The 25,602-nt window shown below is 31.5% G+C and overlaps 1 protein-coding gene across 4 annotated transcripts in view; it reads right to left on the bottom strand.

Annotated features, from left to right (window-relative positions):
* Positions 1-2,263: 2,263 nt before the first annotated feature.
* The window catches only part of LOC129947300 (transient receptor potential cation channel subfamily A member 1), a 71,512-nt gene continuing 48,173 nt past the window's right edge, over positions 2,264-25,602 (bottom strand). For 2 of the 4 annotated variants that reach the window (XM_056057815.1, XM_056057817.1), the window contains 10 exons: positions 20,935-21,744; positions 20,535-20,849; positions 19,851-19,958; positions 14,570-14,787; positions 14,156-14,495; positions 13,953-14,069; positions 4,323-4,485; positions 4,141-4,253; positions 3,880-4,039; positions 2,264-3,032 (listed from right to left, as the gene is read on the bottom strand). In XM_056057815.1, coding sequence (XP_055913790.1) covers positions 2,743-3,032; positions 3,880-4,039; positions 4,141-4,253; positions 4,323-4,485; positions 13,953-14,069; positions 14,156-14,495; positions 14,570-14,787; positions 19,851-19,958; positions 20,535-20,849; positions 20,935-21,744 — 2,634 coding nt within the window. In that variant the 3' untranslated portion in view covers positions 2,264-2,742. Of the gene's footprint in view, positions 3,033-3,879; positions 4,040-4,140; positions 4,254-4,322; positions 4,486-13,952; positions 14,070-14,155; positions 14,496-14,569; positions 14,788-19,850; positions 19,959-20,276; positions 20,391-20,534; positions 20,850-20,934; positions 21,745-25,602 lie in introns of all 4 variants that reach the window. The other 2 variants (XM_056057814.1, XM_056057816.1) reach the window with 2 other exon arrangements.

Below are 25,602 nucleotides of genomic sequence, written 5' to 3' on the forward strand. Positions count from 1 at the left end.
AATTGAAACAAATGGTCATTTTGATTGCACTCCACAGATGTTCGGTTGGTAGCAAAGTTATTTTTTGTAAGTATAGTTCTCCTCTGGTATTGAGGAGCTTTCGTTTGCGATAAATATAATTGGGCTCCGTCTGTTATCCAAAAATTTGCTTATAAAACCAGCGATTTTAATCGCTTGTGTCTGGAGAATGTGTCATGTACGAACATATATACGAACTCAGGAAGTCAAGGGCTTTCCAGTGCGACCAATCTCCATTGGTTTCCCAAAAGCCAAATAACGCCAAAAATAAGCGCATTTTTGCCTACGTCTGTCTGCCGGGAAATTTCGGCCACGTAAATGTACACGTATGTACATATTCTGTCATGTACATATTGGCAATCAGTCTAGGCCTTCCAGATGAGACCAATTTTAAGTAGTTTCCCAAAAATCTAAAAATGCGTTTGCGGCGACCTCAGTAGGATAAATGCGGCCATCTACACGTCTGTGGAAACAACATCTGAGATCAGCGAATCGTGAGCGGTAAGATGCAATGTATTGAAGTGGCTTCCCTCCCTATATCTCAATTTTTGGAAAAGTTCTACTTTTTATGCTCTTATTCTCAGAAACAAGCCACTACGTGCTGGCAGGCAAACGTTTCTGTTATGACCTTTATTACCAAGAATATTTAAAACTTTAATATCAATTGGTTTCCTTTCACGCCAAAAATTAGCCCTCAGCTCTTCTTTAATTAGTTCTTTCCAACTAATTGTATCCTAATAACAAAATATTGTGAAAATCATCTTTGTTTAAATTAAAATTGCTTAGATTTGAAATAGGCTTGTCAAACTAACAAAAGTGCTCAAATTTTCAAATTTGAGCCAATCACACATATTTGAGAGTGTGGAGTCCCTTTGTGAACATAAGCATAATTTTCCAGAGCCAATTAAATAGCGTAAGCAATTAAAATTAAATTTCTTACAAATACAAAAATGACGTTTAACAAAAATATATAAAGATAACAAACGTTTGGCTTAGTAAACGTCATTTCTTAGGAATGTTAGTCGATATTTATGGTTGCATAATTTGACTGTAGAACGGGTTAGTTCTCTAAAATTTGGTACTTATTTATAATACAAGACAATTTCAAATTTTGTATGGCTAAAATAAGAGAAAGAGTTTGTCGCAAATTGCAATATGATTGTAACGAACTGTCAAACATAATTCGCGTTCCATATACGATCCACACATCTGTACTGACGAATAAAAACAAGTCATATCAAAGAAATCTTATAATAGACAAATATTCGTTCATTCGTTTTATCATACTGATCCTATGAATGATTTTTGGAAATACACGTTTTCCTCTGAGCCATTTGGATCCGGTCTAAATTTGAGCCACAATCCACATACCTCATCGAGCCACAACCAGGTTAACAGATTGATTATTTGTATGTAATTTATATAGAGCTAAAACAAATATTTATGTATCTACATAGATAAATTTAAAAAAAGGGTGCTTGTAAAATAATTTTAGAATTTTCGGACATTAGTTCAGAAAAAAATCTTAAAATAACGAAACTTGGGAGCAGAAAAACTTATAATAAATTTTGACAACTGATCAACACAAAATTAAGAGAGGGAAAGGGACATTACAAATTTGTTTCTTTGAATTTGTATGTGAGATAGACTGAGATAGTTAAGAAGGTTGTTAGGTGGCGAAATAAGATTGTGTTAGCAGACATAACTACTTGGCTCGTTAATTCAACACACAGGACAGAGTCTATCCTTGGATCGTGCTCGTTGATTTTTGACTTGCTTAAAATCCAAATGGATACACAGAGACAAACCGAGCCATCTCAGTTTCCCCACACAAGGTCGATTTTGGATCAGCTCCGGTCCATTTTATTTCAGTCTCCGAGCTTAATTAGGCAAGCATTTTGTTTATGTGTTTGAAAATAACAAGCGAGTCATGCACATACTCAGTGAGAGTTAAAATATTGCTTGTCAAATTACTTGCTAACTAACTTCAAAAAGACTCTTTACAGTAGGACTAGCTTAAAAGTATAATGAGTCTTAGCAATTTAATGTTTACTGATTACTCGTTAAAATACGGCTACAAGACTAGCGAGTAAGCTGTCAAATAACTCGAGATGGGTTGAACATTTTTTTAATTTTATTATTAACTCGATGTGGTATTCCAGGTCAAATCCATTTTCTATAAAGGTAACCTTACATCAAGAAATCTAGAAGACGCAACTTTGTTGTGTACAAAAAAATCACTGAATTCAAACATTGTACAACAAATATATGATTTTATTTTTCAATTGGTACATAATTATATTTTGTGTGTTTTAATACTCAGGAATACATAACGAATATAACATATACACATATGTAAATCTTTTGAATTTTTGAGAAGTAAATGCATTTTTAAATGAAAAAGTTATATATGTGTTTAAATTCAATTAAAGGCCATCAAGTTTGCGTTTACATATTTGTAAATAAATGTTTTATCTATAAATTCATTTTTCCTATTTAAAAGTTTTACATAATTAGCATACATTTCAATTATTTCTTTTTTATAGTAAATCTCAGCTCAGAGGAGTCCTAAATAATAATTTTTGAAATTGAAGTTGAAATTGACACATTAATTAAGCTGCAAACACAATGAAAACATAAACAAAACTTTTCATTTTTTTCTTTGTTCAAAATAAGGAATGTTACATTATGATAAACATAAGTTAAAATATGTATATATATTTTTTAAGAACTTTTATTAAAGCTTAATGCTGCTCTTAGCTTCTTTCTTATTCTTGGTGAAGTCCATCTTGAATGGCCAGCTTGGTAAGTTAATGCTCTTGTATTCGATGGATAAACACCTTCATCGACGTCATCAGCTTCGGTTTTGATTTCCATTTTTTGAACTATCAATCGAAGCAACTGGTGTTGTTGTTCAAGAACTCTGCTTATGTCACGAAGCTTATGTCTTTGCCTCTCCAATTCAGTATTGACAACGTCTTCACTATTATCAAAAGCAAGGGAGTCAAATGTTGCTATAACAAAACATACATATAAAGAATTAAAAATAAGTAGTAGGTAAATTCAATATTCCAAATATTAAACTTGAAATCGTAAGGCTTCACGACAGAATAATTGACAGGGAGTTAGAAAAACTTACATACAATATATCAAACATTGAAGGCTCGACTTTTTTAAAAGTCAGTTTAACAACGAGTAATTAAAAAAAGACAAAAAGAAGCTTACTTTCTGACAGCTACAATTTCCGGATACCTTTTTGTAAGTGTTTTACGTGTGATAGAACAGCTGATCAAAAACAGCTGGGATGTCAAAAAAGAAATCCCAAGTTGTCCACGATTTTCCGATACAAGTATGAGGCTATCTGATCGAACAGCGAGTTCAACAAATATTTGTGTTTGAAGGAAAATTGATCTCGAATTTGAATGTTTTTTGTTAAAAATCAGTTGAAATATTAAAATCATCCACTGAAAGTTTTATTTTCCAATAATTTTGGACTTCGACTTCAGCAGAAAGTTGTTTATATGTTTTGCTAACTATTTTATTTTGAGTATCGTTTAATAACGTGTCAAAATCCAAACATCCAGGATAGCCTATCCAACACGAGTTTGAACGCAGTCAATTCGTAAGATCTCGTAGATTTGCATATCTTCGGAAATATAATCAAAATTGTTCGCTTTTTTTCTGTCAGAAATATGAGAATAGAATTTTTTATGATTCAATATCTCAAGAATTCTATTATATTTATAATTCTTAGATTAGAATCAATAATGAATTGTGTTTATATTTCATTATCCTACTCTGTCAATCCGTCTGACACCAATTTGACGCTTGAACATACTATATATGTATTTTGTTACTTACTATCTTCATTGAAAGGATTGCAAAACCATTTTCTTAAAACGAAGTCCAAGAAACCTAATTTACATTTTGTATCATTTGGATATTCAATTAATTCCATTTTCAGAATCTTTTGCAACCACATTTGTGGCAGTTTCCTTTCAAGTTCGGTGTGCAAAACTACCTGAAATAAAAATAGAAAAACAAGAATTAAGGACTTCTGTTCCTCATTTTCATGGGGTGTAAAACAAAAAACCATTTTGAAAAAAAAGTATCCGTTTTTACCTGCATAGCTAGACGCTTCAATTGTGCATTACGACGAACCGATTCGATATCACCAACAGCCAAACCGATGAGGAGGTTCATTAGAAGAACTGGCATAAGGACCATAAACACACCTGGGTACAAAGAATGAAGGAAAGTAAAGTAAATGATACAATAATAAATTGAATCTTTCAAGGACTTACTGAGAATAAGGAATGATGTGATGGGAACCTTGAGCTGATCGTTATAAAATGTGTTTACGTAGGTACCGACAAAATCTAATTCACCCAACATCATTGAGAAAGTCCGCAACAAGGACATGGGAATATTCGAAAAGGAAAGGTGGTTCGGTTGGGGGTCCATTATCTGCAAAGAAAAAGAAATATATTACAGTAATATACGAATATATGTAAATCTTAAAATTTAGTAGACATTTTTCTAAAGTTAAAGTGAGACATTTTTCGACAACAAGCGACGAACGTTAAAATTTTAAATTAAGCCGAGAAGAAAACATAAATATTCTGTCATAAATATTCTGCACTTAACAAAATAGTTTCGGTAGCCTTAATTTAAAATTAAGACTTTTAAAATACTCTATAACCTAAGGTTTTTGAGATATTACTTTTTAAAATTCGAAAAAACATGTATTTAATGCTTTTTGAGGCTCTATAAATTAATGAAGTATTTTTTTTTTTTAATTAAATCCTTAAAGGTTTTAGAAATATTATGATCCATTTCTTCAATATTTAATTGAAATATTTTTTATTTGATATGGTATTTGAAAAACCTTCAAAAGTTGTTACAAGAGTCTGAAAGATTTTCAAGTTTTGTTCTTGGAACCAACTGTTGTCTAACAAATCTTTTATATCAAGTTTTAGAAACATATTAACAAAAATGTACAATGTTAAAATAAAAGTTTGGATTCAAATCAGCACTAAAAATTAAGTCCAAAACGTATTTTTCAAACCTATGAAAGTATCGAATAGGAGCCTTTCTCAAAATTTCATATAAAATCATAAGTGATATAGCTTAAAAAAATGAATTTTTACTTTGCAAAATCATCACACAATTTATTGTTAAAAGATATTTGATTTTGATTTAGGCTTCAAAAAACTCAGTTTTAGTTGTGTTTAGCATTTTAAAAGGAGCATCTTTTAAGAACCTTATGTGATAGAACAAAATTAAAGGCGAGATTCGAAATAAAGACATCTTAAACATGTCAAAAGTATTGTTTTGTCTGTGGGGCAGGAAAAATAACTTAATTTTGTCGAGCAGTTGAATTAAGGACTGAAACTACACAACCGAGGTTTGAGATATTCGAAAAAATGTATAAAAAGAGGCTGGGATGCGACCCTCACTGAGAACTTCCCATCCCGTCTGTCAATTTGTCTTGCTTAAATGTTTGTAGATTTCCGTATTGGGTTAAAAAAGTTGTCAGTCGAAAAAAAAATTTACCAATAAGTAGCAGTTCTTAAATTTTTACAAATTGGATGGATGAAATTAATTTAAGAGATATCAAGAACCGAACATCAATTTTTACCAAATTTGCGTACTATTTTTTGTAGATTTTATTTTTTTTTATGAAAAAAACGGACTTTTGGGTTTTTATAAAAAAAAACTACTGAATATCGAAAACAATATTTTCTGTGAAATAAAAAAAGTTTGAAGACAATATTTTTAAAAAGCTATTTGAGTCAAAAGTAAATTTTTACAAAATTTTAGAATTTTTTTATTAGACTTTTATTTTTTGTAAAAAAAAACTTTCAACTTGATTTTTCTCAAAATTTTACTGAATGTTGACAACAATATTTTTTAAAAGACAAAAGCAATTGGAAGCCAATATCTCAAGGTTTTGAAAAGATATTTGAGTCGAAAATCAATTTTTACCAACTTTTATTAATTTGTTTGTTTTGGTTTTTATTTACATTAATATAAAAACAAAAATAAAAACAAAAAAAAAATAATTAAATTTAAAATTTATAATTATTATTTAAAAAAAAACAATTAGTTTCACAACTTTTAATATATTTGTATTGGGCGACGCGTTTTGGATATTCCTTCATTCATCTTCGGGCGTACGTTTAAACGTACACCACAACCGTAATTAGTTTTTTATATTTTGTAAATTGTAATCAGGTTTTTATATTTTGTAAGAAAAACTGTCAATTCGATTTTCTCAAAATGTTTCCGAATGAAAACAATATTTCTTATAAGTTTAAATTAGTTCGAAGCCATAATCTCAAATTTTTGACAAGATATTTGAGTCGTAATTCAATTTTTCCCACATTTAAGTAATGTTTTTCTGGGTTTTTATTTTTTATAAGAAAAACTGTCAATTCGATTTTTATCAAAATCTTACCAGATGTTAAAAATGTTATTTTTTTTTGCACGACATTATTTTGGATAGAAAATCATTTTGTATTCGTACAATTTTCGAGGTGACACATTTTTTTTCCAGTTTTTTTGATTTATAAAAAAAAAACGTTAATTGGATTTTTTTTTCAAAAAATATTCTTGTTTGGTATCAATTTACAATATATTATATAAAATTTACTTCAAGTCTCTAGCGTTTTTGGTTAACGAGATATTTAGGGTTAACCAAAATTTGCACCTTTTTTTAAAATGCTATGGTAAAAAAAAACACCCTAGCAATTTTCTTGAGAGACCTTTCTGCATCTTTCTGCCTTATTATCTGTATGAAAAAATGTATTTGAAGTCAAAATCTTTTCTGGTTCTTGAGCTATGGACGACGAAAAAAACATCGCGAACGTACACACGCACGCACAGGCAGCTTTCTAAAAATCCTTTATTTCGAGTCTAGGGCCCTTGAAACGTCGAGAAATGTCAAAATTTACAATTTAACAAATCGGACCCATTACAAAAAGAGAACTTGGTAAAATAAAAGCTGCCATTGTTTCAAAGCTTTTTTACAAGTTTTGATTTTAAAAATATACAAATATAATTTGAAAAAAATACGGTCACGTTGGCGTCTCGACACTATTTTATTAATTTGATAATTAGACACTGTGTGGTCCTTCGAGCAGATTTGCAGATTTCCCATGTTGGGGACAGACAACAGACTAATGCTGGGCAGAGACAGAGGCCCGTGTAAGCATTTACGAGTCAGGGTTGCGGGTTCATGAGGGGCTGGATAAGTTCCTCCTCTAGAATGACAGACAATGAGACATATTTTGGCACTGAAATATTCGTACATTGTGTTGAGTGTGAACACAATTTAAGGGATGTGACCAACCTTGTTAGTGAGAGACAATAGACCGTCGTAATTTTATAAATTAATAGTCTATATGAATTTCAATTAGTTGCGAAAAAAGTCCGCGAATTTTAATTAACGTAAAAAATTAATATCACATTATCATAACTCTGCTTAGACATAATCCAGGTTTGAGTCCAGAAAAGATATTTTAGTTGGTCCCTAAACCTGTGTTGTTCATTTTTTATTTCTTTCTTTGAAAAGAGGATCACTTTAATGTTTTACATAATTCCCTTACCACTGAATATCATTACTCGATATTTTTCTAGTTCTATGGAATAATACATTTCCAAGAGTCTGGGGTCACTTTCAAGGTTCAAAAACCACGCCTAAAGTTTGTTTATGTTGAAGATGGAATTTTAGTTTTCAAAGATGGAATAGAAATGTAGAATAACGATGAAATAGAAGATCGATTCTGACGTTTGTATATGAAAACTACTGTGGAAGTCGAATAAGGCGGCATCTAGGTATTGCTTGTGGAACGTCTAGTGGAGAAATTCATTTTAACCTACGAATGTAATAATTCGAAAAAGACGAAAATAGAGAAATACTGAGGTGAGTTAATAGTCTGAGTGAATCAGGAAAATAAATTTGTTTCAAGGAATATTCACGTACCTGCAATATAAAGAGGGTATGAATTTTGGAATTTGAGGAAATATTTTTAAACAGATTCTTTGGATTAAATGAGCTATGAGCATGTTTGTACTACCGAAGCGTTTATTTCATTTGGCGCACATAATTAGTGTAAGGCTTTTATAAAGTGTTTTTTTTTCAACATTAATTTTCTTTTAAATATAAAAAACTTTAAATATCTTAAAAAATTAACGAAATTTGCATTTTTAAATTGCTCTAAAACTGAGATTTACGCCCATGTTCCTAATTTCGATTGAAAGTGAATTGAAATCCCTTTTTAATTTCACGTGAAATGAAATTGCATGTTCTTAAATTCGATCGATTTCGAGAACTTCGAAATTGCTTCGAACTGTCAGAACTGAAGGATCATCCATTTTTATTTTGTTTCTGAAGTAAAATGTTTGCTGTTTTGAAGGTGGATGCAATATCATTGGCATTTTCAAGTGAAAAAAAGGAAGCAGAATTCAAGATAAAAATAGAAAAGACGAATTTTGCGAAACAAATCAAAGATATTAGATTTACTTGAAACAAGGTAAGTGTTTGAAAATTATGTAGAATTGTTCTGATAAATAAAGTAAATTTTTGATTTCCTCTTCTAAGCTTTCATTATAACTTTAGATTAAGTCAAGACTCCTTTTTATATGTTCTAAGGGAAATAGAACCTTTTACCTTCATCGATTACTTCCATTGAAAAACTTGCTGCAACCCTCCGATTCATAGTAGAAGTAAGCAAAAATAAATTCACAGAAATAAAAATTGTGATTTGAATGCGTTCAAAAAATGGAACAAACCGAAATACTGAACATTTGCATGTTCGAAAATCCAGTTCACAATAACGAATTGTGGAACACCCAAATTCATTTTCGGAAAATGTATTCACATGGGCATAAGATCACACTTTTTCTGCCAAAATTTATCATTTTCTTTGATTTTGCATCTGCATATATTTTTACAGCGTTCTTCACATTAAAACAAATGCCAGCCAGATCAGAATATTTTATAAATTCCCATAGGAAAATTTAGGAAAATTTTAACATTTCTCGATGTTTCAAGGTCCCTAGAGTCGATTTTTAGAAAGATGTCTGTGCGTGCGTGTGTACGTACGTTCGTACGTCTGCGACGTTTTTTCGTCGTCCATAGCTCAAGAACCAGAAGAGATATCGATTTTAAATACATTTTGTTATACAGATAATAATGCAGAAAGGGCTCTCAAGAAAATTGCGTGGGTGGTTTTTTTTACCACAGCAGTTGAAAAGGTGAAAATTTTGGGTAACCCTAAATATCTCATCAACCAAAAAGGCTTGAGATTTGAATTAAATTGTATATAATATATTGTAACGTGATACCAATAAAGTATATTTTTTGGAAAAATACAATCAACGGTTTTTTTTTAATCAAAAAAACTGAAAAAAAAATTTGTGACCTCTAAAATTTTACGAATACAAAATGATTTTATCTCCAAAACAATTTGTGTAACGAAGAATAACGTTTTTACATCTGGTAAGATTTTGAGAAAAATTGAATTGACAGTTTTTTTTTATAAAAAATAAAAACCTAAAAAACATTGATCAAAGTTGGTAAAAATTGAATTTGGACAAAACTTGGAGATTATGGCTTCCAACTTATTTAATATTGTGAGAAATCTTGTTTTCAACATTCAGTAAAATTTTAAGAAATAAAATAAAAATTTATAAAATTGATTTTTGACTCAAATATCTTTTAAAAGCTTTGAGATATTGGCTTTAAATTTTGAGAAAAATAGAATTGACATTCATTTTACAAAAAATAAAAACTTAAGAGAAAATATAACAAAAGGTGGTACAAATTAATTTTCGACTCAAATATCTTTTCAAAAATTTGAGTTCAATTTAAATTTAAATATTGTTTTTTTTTAACATTCTATAAAATTGAATTGACAGTTTTTTTTTTACAAAAAATACAAACCTTAACAAGAAAATTAATAAATGTTGGTAGAAATAGATTTTCGGCTCATATATCTTTTCAAAACTTTAAGATATTGGCTTTAAGGTACTTTTATGTTTTAAAAATATATTTGTCAACATTCATTAAAATTTTGATTTCACAGAAAATATTATTTTCGATATTCAGTAGTTTTTTTTTTATAAAAATCCAACAATAGGTTTTTTCATAAAAAATAAAATGTATACAACAAATAGTACCCAAATTTGGTAAAAATTGATGATCGGTTCTTGATATCTCTCAAATTAATTTCATTCATTCAACCTGTTAAGCAAGACAAATCAAATAAGCAAGTTATCAGTGTGGGTCGCATCCCAACCTCTATTTTTTTGGAGAAAGCTACGTTTCAACAACAATTTGAAACATTTCTGCTTGAAATGCCTCAGAAACAATTTAAACTATATTGTATTTTAGCTCTTAAATATGATAAATCTATGGAATCTTGAAATGCTTTCATATGTAGAGAGTCGTCAATATCTTGCTGGACAACAGTGTTCTAAAATAATAATAATCTGATCTGTAAGGCTAAGATACACATTTTGTTATTTAAATTTTGTTAGCCTCCTTAAAAAGCACGTGAGACCGAACAACGAATGGACGAACAGACGTAAGTTTTTGAAACTTATGTTAGGATAATATAATTTGCATTTTGTTTGGTAGTAACGGATTGCAGTACGGTTGCTGCGGACTGTCAAACTCTCTTCGCGTTCCACATACCATCCACACTGCAAGGAATAAATTGTTCGCGCGCAACATAACCTCAAAATTATACCACTCTTGTTTTGTTTTTGTGTGAAAGATCATGGCTGAGGAAAATATGGAGAAAAGAGTAATTCAATTCGTAGCTGTCTGCGAATAGGAATAAAGACAAAATATGCGAATATCCACAATTCGAGGCCCATGTGCAAGATGCTTAAGGCACTATTCACACGAGCACGACCAACGACCAACGAATGAACAAATATTCCTCGATTTTGACATTTCTTTCACATGAGAGTTTTTAGTTCGTCACGAATGAACACCATTCACCACCGCAACCAAAACAAGAATGATTTTTTTAAGTTAAGTACACGCGATTATTTTATTCGTTGCGAGTGTGGATAATGTGGAACGCGAATAAAGTTTGACAGTTCGTATCAACTACAATTTTTTTCGCGACGAATAAATTTGTTTTCTTAAATTTATTAATATATAATATTGAAAAGTAAAAGTTTTTTTTTAAGAATTTGTGTGGAAATATGTATGTCTTCAAACGTATATAAACTCACATTTTGTAATTCATTCGTCGTTCGTTGGTCGCGCTCATGTGAATACTGCTGAAGAGAACATTAGACAATTTTTAAGCGGAGTTCAAAAACTCATTTGTATGTTAAGTACGTGACAATATTGGATTAAAAGTCAAATCCTTATCCACAGAAGGATTTCACTTTGCCTTTTATCTGCAGTGATTCTAATGTGGATGTTTAATTTGTTATTTGTACCTATATTTATTTATTATATTCGAACTATACTACGAATTTTGTAAAACATTAAGACACATTGACAGACGGCCATTAATGGCATCCCTGCGTCTTTTTTAAAACAGTTTCTTTCATCAAAGTTTTTTGCTCATCTATTAATAAAAATGTATTGTGATTACGAAAAAGCGATCTCCCTTAATGTCTCGACAATATTTTGTAAGGGATGCAACCCTGCTTCGATAAACGAATAACTGTTACGAAAACTTCATATGAAAATCTTAAAACTCGAATCTGACAATCCACAACCACAATTTAAGGGATGTGACCAACCAAACCATTTAAGTGAGAGACAATCGACCACCAAGTGGCAGTACAAAATAAAATTATAAGTAAAAACAATTGCATACATTTATTTTATTAGTAGTCTAGGCCTTATCCAGGTTGGAGCTTAAGATTAATGTTACCATCTTCCGGAACCGATTTGGATAATTTTATTAGAAATGTTTTTGTTTATAGAAACTTTGTTAAAAGGGGTTTTTTTTAATAGGGGCGCGGGCGTGTAGAAGTTGAAATTTTTGTATATGAAAACCATATTTCATATACAAAGGAAATGGAAATTTAAATGGAATAAAATCAGATGTGTGGGAGGTATTAACATAATTATTTTCTTATTTGAAAGGTGCATGTATGACGTCATTCAGATGCCCGGCTTGGCTTCTTAAGGTGGCACGGATTCGAGTGGTCCAATTTTCAATGACTCTTCCGCATATCGTTGTGAATTTGAGCGTTGGCCTCTATTATGTTCACCCTTAGGGCATCGGTTGATTGTGGTTTTTTTACATAGACCTGCGACTTCAAGAAACCCCACAGGAAACAGTCAGAACGGGCCAAACCGCATGACCATAATATGTGGTCAATTCACATCACCCCTGCGAGAGATAATCTAACCCTCAAATCGTTCATGAAAAATGTCAATTTTGAAGTTTGTTGGGTGGCACGTAGCGTCCTGCTGGTACTACATGTCGTCTTAGTCCATATGGCTAAATTTGGGCCATAAGAAATTAGTTATCATTGTTACTCACTTACGTTCGTTTTCAAAAAAGTACAGACCAATTACGCCGCCACCGGCCCAAAATCCACACCAAACGGTAACTTTTTGAGTATGCATTATAACCTGTTGAACCTCGTGTGGTTTCCATATATGGACATTTTGCTTGTTAATAAAGCCATTCATCCAAAAATGCGCCTTGTCATTAAAGATGATTCTTTGGCCAAAATTGGGTCCTCTTCCAAACGATTCGAAGCCCAGTCAGAGAACAAACAACGTTGTCAATGGTCATAAACTTTAAGCTCCTGGGTTAGTTGGATCTTGTGCGGGTGAAGGCTAAAGTCTCGACGCGAAATTCACTAAGTTGAAGTCTGCTAAGTTCTTGTGCACAGCGAGGAATAGACTGCCTCGGGTTCTGCTGTACACTATCACGGACCACATCGTTCTCGACCGATCTCGAGTTCCTTGAACGTACGGGTGTTGGCTGATTGTTTACTGAACCGGTCCTCTCAAATTTGTCCACCAAACGTTGAAGAGTCGACTGTGAAGGGCCACCACGTCTAGCGTAAAATGACCGCAATAGATCTTAGAGCCGAAAGGCATAAGAATTAAGTATTATTGTTTAACTAGTTTTATGAATTTTTGTCTAGCTTTAAGCCAGTTTTTCAGACATAACAAATACAATTGAACTAAAAAAAAAATGACCTCAATACGCGCCACGTTTGCGTTACTCATTTTGATAAAAAAGTTTTATTATTTGAACGTGCTTTTCAATCGTGTGACTTGCCATGATGATTTGCTAAAAACAACTGAATAATAAACAAAAGATTTGACAGATGTCACCAAAACAAAATGGTTGCCACGGTACGCCAAAATCTACCCGCACCAGTTTGAAAATCCTTTGTTATACCTAATAAAATTATATATTTTATAAGAAAAAACAATTATTTATGAAATAAAATGTAATTCAAGTCAGTATTCGGGAAATAAAAAAATGTATTCAAAGTCGGATACGGCTGCTTGTTCTTGTGATATTGAGGACGAAAAAAGGAAAAAACATGCCAGGGTCTTTGAAAAGTCGAGAAATGTCATTATTTTCACAATACTTCAAAAAATCGGATTATGTTTGTTGGATTGAAAATTGTGCCATTTCTCGACGTTATACCAACTCCTAAGAATTTAAAACCATTTTTACAAAGATGCTGCCCCTTCGTCTACATGTACGCTTGTACATTTGGAATACCTTTTTATGTCCTCCACATCTCATGAACTGGCAGAGACGTCAACTTCAAATGAATTAATTTGACAGTTTTTTCTCAAAACGAATAATATGACACAAATCAGCTTAAATTTTAATGATGCACTTTTTAAAGTTCTTTAAATGGAAATTTGGCGTATATTATAAAACATTTTATTTGATATATTTGTGTTGGATGCTTACCTTTGATAAAAGGATATAAAATGAGAGTCCAAATGCAATGATAAGTATGGAAAACACCATTAAAACTTTTATGAGAGTTTGTAGTATTTCAAGAAACATCACTACATATATTCCAACCTATGATTACAAAATAAAATAAAATCATAAATATTTTGTTCTTACAATTTTTAGATTTATGCAAATATAAAAAAAAATATGCGTACTTGATCGAAACGTTGCAAGAAGAGCAGCAATCGAAACCATGATAAAAATACAGCTATCGATGCTGCTGAATAATGTATATTAGTTATTCGACCATGATTGATAAATACCGGAACCACCATTATTAATGTTGATATGTACAAAACCCATGATATGAGATTTACAATTTCCAAAATGTAATGCAGCCTTTGCTGATACATTTGTAATATTTCCCTTAGTGAATTCAGCGTTATGTAAGCCACAATAGCTATGGCACAAACAATTATTCCTGTAGATCGCTGAATACGTTCCACTTCATGACTCGCATAAATGCTTGACCAAAAAGAGAAATTTGTTTCCAATCTACAATTAAAAAAATATACATAAGTCATATATGAATTAAAAAATATTTTAAATTGATAAAAAGTTTTTCTTACCCTGTCATCATTTTGGGATTCGTAACAACAGTTTCGTTGCTCACAGTTATGTTGTTCATCATCATAGACGAATAAATAGTAACAAAAAGTAGGAAAATCGAGTAAAACAGCAAATTTGCCACGTGAAAATACTTGCCATACGAATTCCATTTCATTTGTAGATATTTTTGACTAAGTGGATGAGCTAGTAATTCAACACGTCCGTGATTAACCATTGTCTATTTAAAGTAGAAATAATAATGTTTTTTAATATTATTTTTAAAAGTATATTTAATACAAGAAGTTTAAAATTAAACATCACACAAAGCTATACAAACATTCAAAACAACACATAAAATTATTGTAAATTACTAAAAATACATTTATGAAATAAAAACACTTAATAAACAAATTACAAAAGGTGAAATTTATCTTCTTGACACTTGATTATGGTAAAACAAATTATTGAAAGCTCGTCACTTCGCTTAGAAATTCAAAATATGTTGATAGCACTGTCAGCTGACACCTTTCAAACTCAGCTGTCAATTGAAGAACTCATATCATCATATTTGGCATTCACGATAATGGATTGCTTAACAATCGAACTATAAAATATAACTAAACTTGCTATAAAAGTGGTGATTTAAACGCGTATTGCGAGTTGATCATGGCCGCCATAATCGAATAACTAAGCAAGCACTTAGTAAAATTGTAAAGAGATTTATATTGTTAGGTCTGTACATGGTAGGCCTGTTATGCAAGCTCGATGGGAAAAATATGCAAAAAGTGAAAAGTTTAAACATTCAATATATATTTGTTTTTTGAAAACTGAAAATAAATGTGTTTGATTTAAAATTATATTTCGCTTGGGAAAAATTAAGTACAAATTATAGTTTAAAATGTATTTTTATAGCTAAAAGCCTAAAGGCTTCACTCTGTTAAAACACTAAAATGATTTTATTCGGTCACATTGATCAGTAAATTTAAGGCAGGGTTTAAGTTCTGACACGTGTTGTTTTATAAAATTAGATTTTGTTGTGTTTTTGAACTAAAATGGAAAATGTTGTAGGATGTGTCAAAATAATAAAATTTGGTGTAACATATTTAATGTCATTTTTTTTTGTTCAAATCAGTGAAACCATCATTATACAATAATATCCGAGTTCATATAAAATCACGTGAACGAAACCACATCAATTGAAGCAAATTAACTTAATTTGTGAATATTAAAAAATTAATAAAAGTTTGCAAAACAAAATTTAAACTTAAAAGCTATGAAATTGACGTTACTATAATAAAGTAATGTTTAAATATTTTTCAAAGAGAATAATTTCTTTTTTCATGGAAATTTAAGTACGAAATGATTGACGCCTTAGAAAAGGGTATTCGGCCCAATCGTTGCAAAAATTGGACCCTTTGTCTGGAATTAATTAGAGCCAGCCGCAACACAACACAACATAACCTTTACATAAATAATTTTGACCTAATATCTTTTCAACATTATTGAGAAAAAGACTAAATATTCCAATAACTTTATACATCAGACAAAAAGACTAAATACTCCAGTAACTTTATACATCAGACCATGAGTTAAATTCGGTATTTCAGATTTTTTGGTTACTTGTTTAAGATGTTGGCCTAAGTAATAATCAAATCGACTTCGAGCGCCGAACGCAAGATGTTCAAAAATAAGAAAAACCCCTAAAATATTGCCCTTATTTTCTTATTGGTAGTTTTCACCCTGAAGATTTTTTTTTAATTCAATCATGTTCAACGACTTTGAGGTTGCAAGGTTTTCAGAATACAGTTAGCTAAAATAAGTTTTTTCTAACACCAATTTATTATTAAGTAGAACAACAATTTGGAGGAATGGAGGGAGGAGATTAGACCAAAAAAGAACAGAAGGGGATGAGGGGATGGGTTATGTATCCGCCCTGTTAGGCGGTAGGAATACTTTTTCAGAAAAGTGAGTTGACTAACAAAATCAAAGAACGGAAATCAACGACAACACCTAAAGTGGCTCCCGGGACTAATCGGACACATGAAAATTTTAATTTTCGCAATCCATTTCCTCCAAGAAAATTTATTCGAAGTGTATAACATTTTTATATGATATTTAAAAACATTTGTATGTTAAATAAGCAAATATTACAATTTAAGCTATCAAATAGCAAATTAATATTAAAAACAAAAGCAACTCAATAAATTAACACCTCACACATAATCGGACACTTAATATTTAGTGCTTAATTGAATCCTTTCGATTTAATCGCTTTCTCAAGGCGTTGAGGTATTGAATAGACAAGTTTTTACATAATTCAGGACTTATCTTTTGTCATTCTTCTTGAAGGCCCGGCTTAAGGTTCTCACTGTTTATTAAAGTTATTTTAAGCAACTCGACGTTACAGTTCATCCATTATATGCTCGATTGCATTAAGGTCAGGTTACTTTTTTTGTGTTTTAAGCACCATGGGGCATTTATACAGTAACCACAACCTTGCTTTAAAAGATATGTGCTTTGGATAGTTGTCCTGGTTGAAAATGAAATTGTCTTGTATTCCAAGTTTACTGACACTGGACTACACATTTTGTTTTAGAACATTAACGCTAGCCATATGATACATTTTACCTTCCATAAAATGTAAATTTCATCGCCTGTACTTGCATTACATCCTCTAAGTTAACCAACCAACCCCCTAACTTTACAGTAGCCCGAGTATGCTAATGAGAAAGTTTTCATTTGCTTTTCGCCATTCATACATTCTTCTGAACCATCTGAGCCTTAAGGTTGAATTTGCTTCTGTCCGTGAACAAAACCTAAATCATAAAATTGTCTTATGTCTAATGGTTAACTAACGATACAAAAAAATGTAGTTCCACCATATTCCAAGAAGACGTATCCTGAGTTCATTAGCAATCTTAAGTCTTTGATTTCTATTTTTTCACTGATCTATAACATTTAATACATCATTTCTGCTTCTTCTTCTGATGGTTTCGTTTCTGAATTCTTTACTCGTGTCTTATTTCAAAAAAATCTTTAGACATTTTGAAAATAAGAAGGAATTTAAGTAATATTTTTAGTTTTTCTAACACATCTACGACTGTTATAAGCTTCCCCCACTTAAATTCTATCAATTTCGTTATAAGTCCTTAATAGGATCCTACAACTTGACGAATGTTTTAGTCCTGATCCCGACAGTGTCCCATCATCCATTTTAAAGAAATGTGCTGCATATTTAGCACACCCGTTATGTGTTCTTTTCAACACGTCTTTACGTAACTCGCTGTTTCCATTTTTCTGGAAGAACTCCTTTATAATACCAATACACAAAAAAGGTCCCAAAAACGAAATAATGAACTACCGACCTATTGCTAAACTATCTGTGATACTTAAACTATTTGAGTCAATCGTATGTAGCGTCCTTTCTTTCCACTGCAGTTCAATTATCTGTGATAACCAGCATGGTTTTGTTAAAAAGCGTTCAACTGTTACTAATCTGTTTCACTTTACGTCCTTTTGTTTAGATGTTTTTGAAAAACGTGAACAAGTAGATTGTATCTTCACTGGTTTCAGCAAGGCCTTTGAAAAATTGTGTCATAAAACATTACTTTTTAAATTATCAAAGCAAGATTTTACCGAATGTTTCATAAACTGGATTTCCTCATATGTGCAAGATAGAAGTTATAGTGTTAAACTTCGTAATGAGTGTTCAAGTTAATTTGTTGTGAATTCTGGTATCCCTCAGAATCAAAAAACCTTGGTAGTATTCTATTTGTTTCATTTATAAATGACTTGGTTTCAATCATACAAAATTTGCCTTTCCTAATATATTCTTCTCTTGTAGGAAGAGTCAATATTATTCAGGAAATGGTGCATTAATAATCGTCTTGTTTAAATTGTTTGCAAATGTAAAACCATGAGTTTTACACGTAAAAAAGTTACAATGATTTTTTGTTACATGTTTGATTCTTGTCTTTAAGTAGAGTATATGTATTTTCTGCCTTGGGTGTTGTCTCAGATCCTGAACTAATATTCAATGAACATATTAACTTCATAGTTAAAAAAGGATATAGAGTTCTGGGTTTCATTAAGAGATTTGTGTGTTTGTAACCTTACATGTCACAAGACTCGGAGCCATTCAGAAAAGATCTTTGCGTTTTTTTCTTCGGTGGTTTCATGATATTCATACATTACCGCCTTATTCACAAAGACTTTTTCTCATAACATTTTCTTCTTTGACAAATCATAGGATGTATGTATTTTCAGTTTTCTTTTATTGTTCGAATATTAAACGGACACATTTTATCACCATCAGTTCATGATAGTTTAAACTTTAGTTTAAGTCGTTCAAATATAAGACTTCAGAAACTATTGAATACTAATTTTAACAGATCAAACTATGGTCTACATAGCCCCTTAAATCAATTAAATGAAATCTATAATAAATTTTACTCTTGTATTAATTCACCAAATGATAATATACAAAGTATTAATTACAAATTAATATTTTTCAAAAGCCTAGTTTAAGTTTTTAAATTTAGCTCATATGAATTCTACGAGTATTTCTGCTATTTCTCGTACTGATTTATTTTCCAGGCTATCCAATAAAACGAATTTTCACATTTCCATTTGTTTTCCTTTTGGTGTCATTTCAACGTAGAACAAGAAATTGCTTTAAATTCAACATAAAGTCTTCCGTAAAACAGCTAATGTCCGATTATGTGTGAGAGGTTAAATTATGGAGTGGTTTTTTGATTTTTTTGTTCGATTCCATTGCTAAATAATAAAAACATTTTTTAAAATGTTTGTATGTTATTGAGAACTATTTGTTTCAGCAATTAATGTTCTTGTTAATTATTGTTTAACCGAAAAATCCAAGTCTAAAAATATATTACAGTTTTTACGAAAATCGAAATCAATTACACCTAACTGTCTAATATTTCTAAAATATATCCATCAAATTTAAAAACAGATTTAAACATTTTTGAAAATGGATGTGTTTGTTACATAAGTTTTCGTTTACACTTGGATCACATTAAATAAGCTCAAGTGTGTTTTCATGTTTTTTGAAATTTTGGTTTTGTGCTGGCAGGTCTTGCGTATCAACTTTAGTTAGAAAAAAGTGAACTTAGTTACACCGTGAAAATATATATATAGCATTTATGTATGAAACTATTTTCTTAGATGGACATTTCACAAGACGTTCACAATGAATGCATTGAAGAAATACTATAGTTTGTACAAAAAGGTACTTTTTTTATTTTTGTATAATTTAATGGATTGACATTATTTAATGCTCACATTCGTAACTAATAGTGGAGTTTGATTCCATGTTGGATCATTTATTGCAATTCGTTTCATTTCAACTTCTTCGGCTGACATTTGATATGGCCAAAATGAATATTTGACCTTAAAATACAAATTAAATTAAAAGAAATTAAAAAAATATATATAATTATCACTTAAGTTCATGTGTTTTTTGTTTGTTATGTGAAAGTATATTTTGACCATTGGAAATAATGGTTTGAGTTCGGAGTTCAGGACAACTACACCACCACAAATTCAGATAAACTTTAATTGGAACATAAATGTAGATACTTAGTAGTCAAGGTTTTGTTATTTACAATTAAATTATTAAAAATAAATTAAGCAATAACGAATATAGAAGCCTCGTGCAATCAAACTCCGTAAAAATCAGCCTAATCAAATTATTAATCATTATCTTACGTTTAAGGCTGGCAATGGTATTAGATTATCTAATACATCGGTTGGTTCGCCGGTTATTTCATCCACTTGCGAATACATAAATGGACATTGTAGATATGCAAACGAGTATTTGATCTAGATATTTATTTTTGGAAGAGGATTATTGCACATATAAATTTGTAGGATAAAATTTCAAAATTGGTTCGTGGTTTAAATATAATATAATGTAGTTTTACAAATATATGCAATAAAAACATACAAACAAAACTTCATACTCACATAGAAACTTTTAGAATCTTTTTTACAATTCGCTTTCGTTATGCATTTATCTTGGACTGCCTCGAATACTTTTGGCATCGATGCAATTAGAGCCAAAGTAACACAAGGATGTTTATCCGATCTGAGTCTCATCACCTCACTTGCTCGCTCCTCGTGTGTTACCATTGCCAATGCAGCCTCAGGATATTTGTAATAAATCGCATAGTCGATGGCACTCATGTCCATGGAGTTGTACAACAGTTTGCTTCCCATAGATAATAGGACACTTATCGCATGGGGTTTATTTTCCATTGTAGCTAAGTGTAGAGCGGTGTTCTATACGTTGAAAACGAAATTCACAAACAAACAAATGAATACATTTTAGGGAGATTCATAAATAGTTGACAAATTTAAGTCCTACCCCATCTTTATCCACCTGATCCAACAAATGTGAATGTACAGAATGTAAAAGTTCGATAGTTTGCGTGAAGCCTGACATTGCGGCCAATTGCAATGGGTTCCTTCCATTATGGTCACGATGCAGGAGGGCTCCTCTATTAAGCAGCAATTGCACAACTCTCGTGTGTCCCTGCTGTGAGGCTATGTGCAAGGGTGTCAAACCCTCTCCGTCACTTTCGTTGATTATAAACGAACCCTTCTCGGAGTCGAGTAGCTGCCTTACGGTATTATATCGACCATAACGTGCCGCAAAATGCAATGGACTCTCGTTATTATTATTCTTAAGATTGATGCAAGCACCTAGACGAATGAGATTTTCCAACGATCGAATATGCCCATCTCGACTTGCATAATGCAACGGTGAACAGCCCGTACTATCTTTTTCATTCAACAATTGAATTAATTGACAATGTGATTGAATTTTATTAACTTCTTCGGCAAATTCAGGCAAACGTCCACCATTCATTATAACAAAATGAAGAACATTTCTAGCTGTGGAGTCCTTTTTGGAAATATTTGCTCTTAATCGAATAAGAGTGTGGACGGTTTTCCAAGCACTTCGTGAGGCAGCCAATAGCAACGGTGATCGATATTCCTTGTCCAAGGCATCAATATCGGCACCTTCCGACACAAGATATTCAACAATTTCAGGATGATCGAACATTGCTGCACAATGGAGTGGTGTCATATTTTGAACATCCGTACATACGAGGCAGACTTTTTTCTCAAACGGTTGCATTGTGAACATAAGCTTTACAATGTCTATAGCTCCCTGGAAAAGAAAATAAGAAAAAAAAATTAACAACCTTATTTAAAATTTTATTCAATGGGATTGTTTTTTAAATTAGTATTAAGGAAATTTATAATTGCATTTAAAGTCGTGTTAAGTAATATCAGTTCAAAGCTAAGGGCTTGAAAATCCAGAAGACAAAAATCAACTACTAAGTTATGAGAATTTAAATTTGTTATCCCAAGCACTAGCTTCGGTAAAATATTTCAGTGTGAGCAATAATGGCTTAGCTTGTGACGGTATAAATGTTGTCCCATAATTCACGTAAAATTTGGAGTTAAATGTCAATTGTACAATATTACTTAAATAAATATACATAGCTGATAGCTCGTAGTGAGGGTTTTGGTAAAAATGGAGCCCTACACAAATAAACTTCAGTGCGCTAATTTTTATCATCTGATGGCTTTGTTTATATTTAAAAATTTCAAATTTGTAGTCTAGAAAAATTACTTTTAATTTTTTGCGCGGATTCTGACTTGAATGCATTCTCGTACTACCCGAAAAAAAGCTTGTTTTCAAAAATTTAAACGCCATTTGATTTTTCAATGAAACGTTAATTTTATAATTTTTTCATTTGAAAATCGTTAGAGCGTTTTTTTTTAATTAACATATTTTGTGGGCATACAATTTTTTAATTTAAGTCTTAAAATATTTTAAGTACCTATTCAATAATTTAGAGCTTATTAAAACATGTTTTTCATTTCTATTTCGTAACGTATTTTCAAGATATCGAATTTGTAAAAAAAGTAATAATTTTGAAAAATAAAAACATCGACATAAAATTATTAAAATTAGTTTCTTAGTTCTTGAGAAAACTTAGAAACAGAATAACGAATTTATTGGGGGTACTTTTCTTGACCAATATTTAAGAAAAAAATATAAGGTACATTTTCAAAATAATTATCGATTTGTTTTTGAGAAAATTCGAATTTTCGATTTTTTACCAAAAAAAACTCTATAGAGCTATAGTTATTTTGTGTCTTAAGGAATGAAAAACAAAACACCTAATGCGATTTGGCTCAAAACCTTAGTTTTCCAATGTTTTATAGATCCGATGCTTTGGTCAGTAAGAGCCAGGACAGATGAACGGAATCCGGGTACTTTCTTTCTTCGACTTCTCTCCCATCGTAATGTCATGTTTGATTAAAATCTCGAGTTTGAAGTTTTTTACGAATGCAAAATACACATAGATCCGCTTTGTCGCAAGTAATGCAAAATTTTGGGTCTGCTAAAATTATCTTACTACATGATAGAATTTGTTTTAAAATGTTTGAACTAGTATTTGACAATATTTTAAGAAAAAGGTATATAAAAACTTTTCATATTGACAAAAATAGTAATATTCTACTAATTCAGTGTTTTGATATGGTTCGATTTAATCTATTTTCAATATCACGTCAACATTCTGGATATTTTGATAAATTTCGAAAATTTTGGAAATGTTTCAATTTAGCCTCGAAAAAACCGGGAGCTTATCGGAATCCCGCTTATTAAAATCTCGTTTTTAAGAAATCCCGAAAAAAATTTTTACAATCCCGTCTCCTTAAATACCGATTTTGTTTTTAAAAACCATCTTTTGAAATTACTCTTATTCAAAATCCCGATCAATTTCAATCCCAATTTTTTAAATCCCTTTAAATTCCAACGATCCCATTTTTGGTTTTAATGTTAAATTAATTGACTAAAATATGATAACATCGGAATAACTGGTATATCAAACCCAACCCAAATAAACCAGTTCTTGAACGCGTAAATGATTCAATGGGATCAATCTTTTTTCGTACTCGAACTATGGCGAGAGTTCTTAAAGATCTCAACATTCATAAATCCGCTAGCCCAAATGGTATCCCCACTATTATTCTGAAGAGGTGTTCTTCCACGCTGGCAAAACCACTGCGTAAGCTTTTCTATCTATCCTATATTCTTCTGGGTGCGTTTCTAGTAGTTGGAAAACTGCATTTGTTCAACAAACCCCAAACAAAGGTGAATCTTCGTCACCCTCTAATTATCCACCGATTGCACTTACGTTCCTTCTTTCCAAGGTAATGGAAACGCTGATCAATTATCATACCAGAAATATTTTAAAGACCGAAAGATTTTTAATGACCGACAGTACGGCTTTCGTAGCAATAGGTCCACTGGTGACCACATGGTTCATCTCACGAACATCGCTTTGGAAAAAAGCATTTGATAGGGTTTGTCATCATGCCCTCTTATCGAAAATGCGTGCTTTCGGTTTTCATGAATCCCTCCTTGATTGGATTAGTAATTACCTTTCGAATCGTTCAATATAAGTTGTATTGGATGGATTCAAGTCTGAAAACTGCAAAATAAATGCTGGTGTGCCCCAGGGCTCTGTTTTATCTTCAACACTTTTTCGCATTTTTATTATTGATCTCTTGTCTGCAACTTCTAATCCAATACATTGTTTCGCTGACGATAATACTCTTAGCTTTTCATATTCGTTTTCAGATTCACATCCCTCTTTTTCGGATGTGGAACTGCAACAACAAAATATGATAAGCTCATTAAATTCCGACCTAAATAGCATTGTACAATGGGGAATACAAAACCATGTGGAATTTAATGCTTCGAAAACCCAATGCTGTCTTGTATCGTTAAGGCGAGATATACCCTCTTTGTCACTATACATGAGTGTCACTTGCATCAACGAAAAATCTCGACATCCTCGGAATGTGCATCAGCAAACACCTTTTGTGGAGCAATCACAAACGCGACGTCGCCAAAAATGCCGCAAGATGTCTAGATTTTTTGAGAAGAAGAAGAAATTTTTCTTCCGGTCTGATCTGGCTACAATCTACAAAACCTATATATGTCCGAAAGTTGAACATAACTCTCAACCCTGGGCTGAGCTCCAGTAACGTATTTAAGCCTCTTGGACAGTATTCAAAAAAGAGCTTTTAAAAGGATTGGTGACATTAACATCATCAACTCGTTTACGTCACTTGAACATCGACGAAAAGTTTCTTGTCACATCCTTTTTTAACATTATTTTAATGGACTATACTCTAGTTGTAGTGCAATAGTTGTATTCCTCCCCTTAAACAATTTAACCGTAATATCTGCGTTTCTAGGAATGCCTATCAGTTTACATTTGAGCCCAACTTCTGCCGTACTATGAGCACAGAAATTCATTTTTAAGGCGTACTACGCCAATGTGGAATGCTTTGCCATGCTCTATTTTTCCCTATCATTGCAATGTTCAGGAATTCAAAATCAATGTACACCAACGCGACGTACGCCTCCTATACATCCCTTCCCTATTTTCCTAATGCTCACACTGTGTCTTAGGATTTAGTATCGATGGAAACTGATGCTTTTTCACTGACTGCGCCGTTGCCCAATTGCTAAAACTAACAAACCCCTCCTACGCTCTTTGGAACTTGCTAAATCATTGTCGAAGTGTTATTTTCCGAGGCATACAATTTAAAGTTAAACATATTTAAAGCAAAGAAGTCAAGTCTGACTCAAAGCAAAATTTCGAAAACGGAATTAATTTGTGCATACAAAATAACGAATTTGGTTCTAGGAAACTTCCTTGTGGATTTTAAAAGATTAAATACCTATAATAACTTGAATTCTTTTGAAATTAATTTCTATTCTAACCTTCCAAGGTCTTGAGCCAAAAGCTTAAGAGTTAAATCTTTTTATTATAAAACATTTTTGTCTTAATCAATAATTTCATTCAAAATTCCATCAAATATTATTATATTCAAATACGAAATCTTTATTGATAAGAAATGTTTTTCGTACAAATATTTTCGCCCTTTTTTTTGGCTATACAGTTTGAGAGTAAATTTACATGTTCTTTTCAGTTAT

The sequence above is a fragment of the Eupeodes corollae genome, chromosome 2, assembly GCF_945859685.1.
Source record: "Eupeodes corollae chromosome 2, idEupCoro1.1, whole genome shotgun sequence".
Lineage (NCBI taxonomy): Eukaryota > Metazoa > Arthropoda > Insecta > Diptera > Syrphidae > Eupeodes > Eupeodes corollae.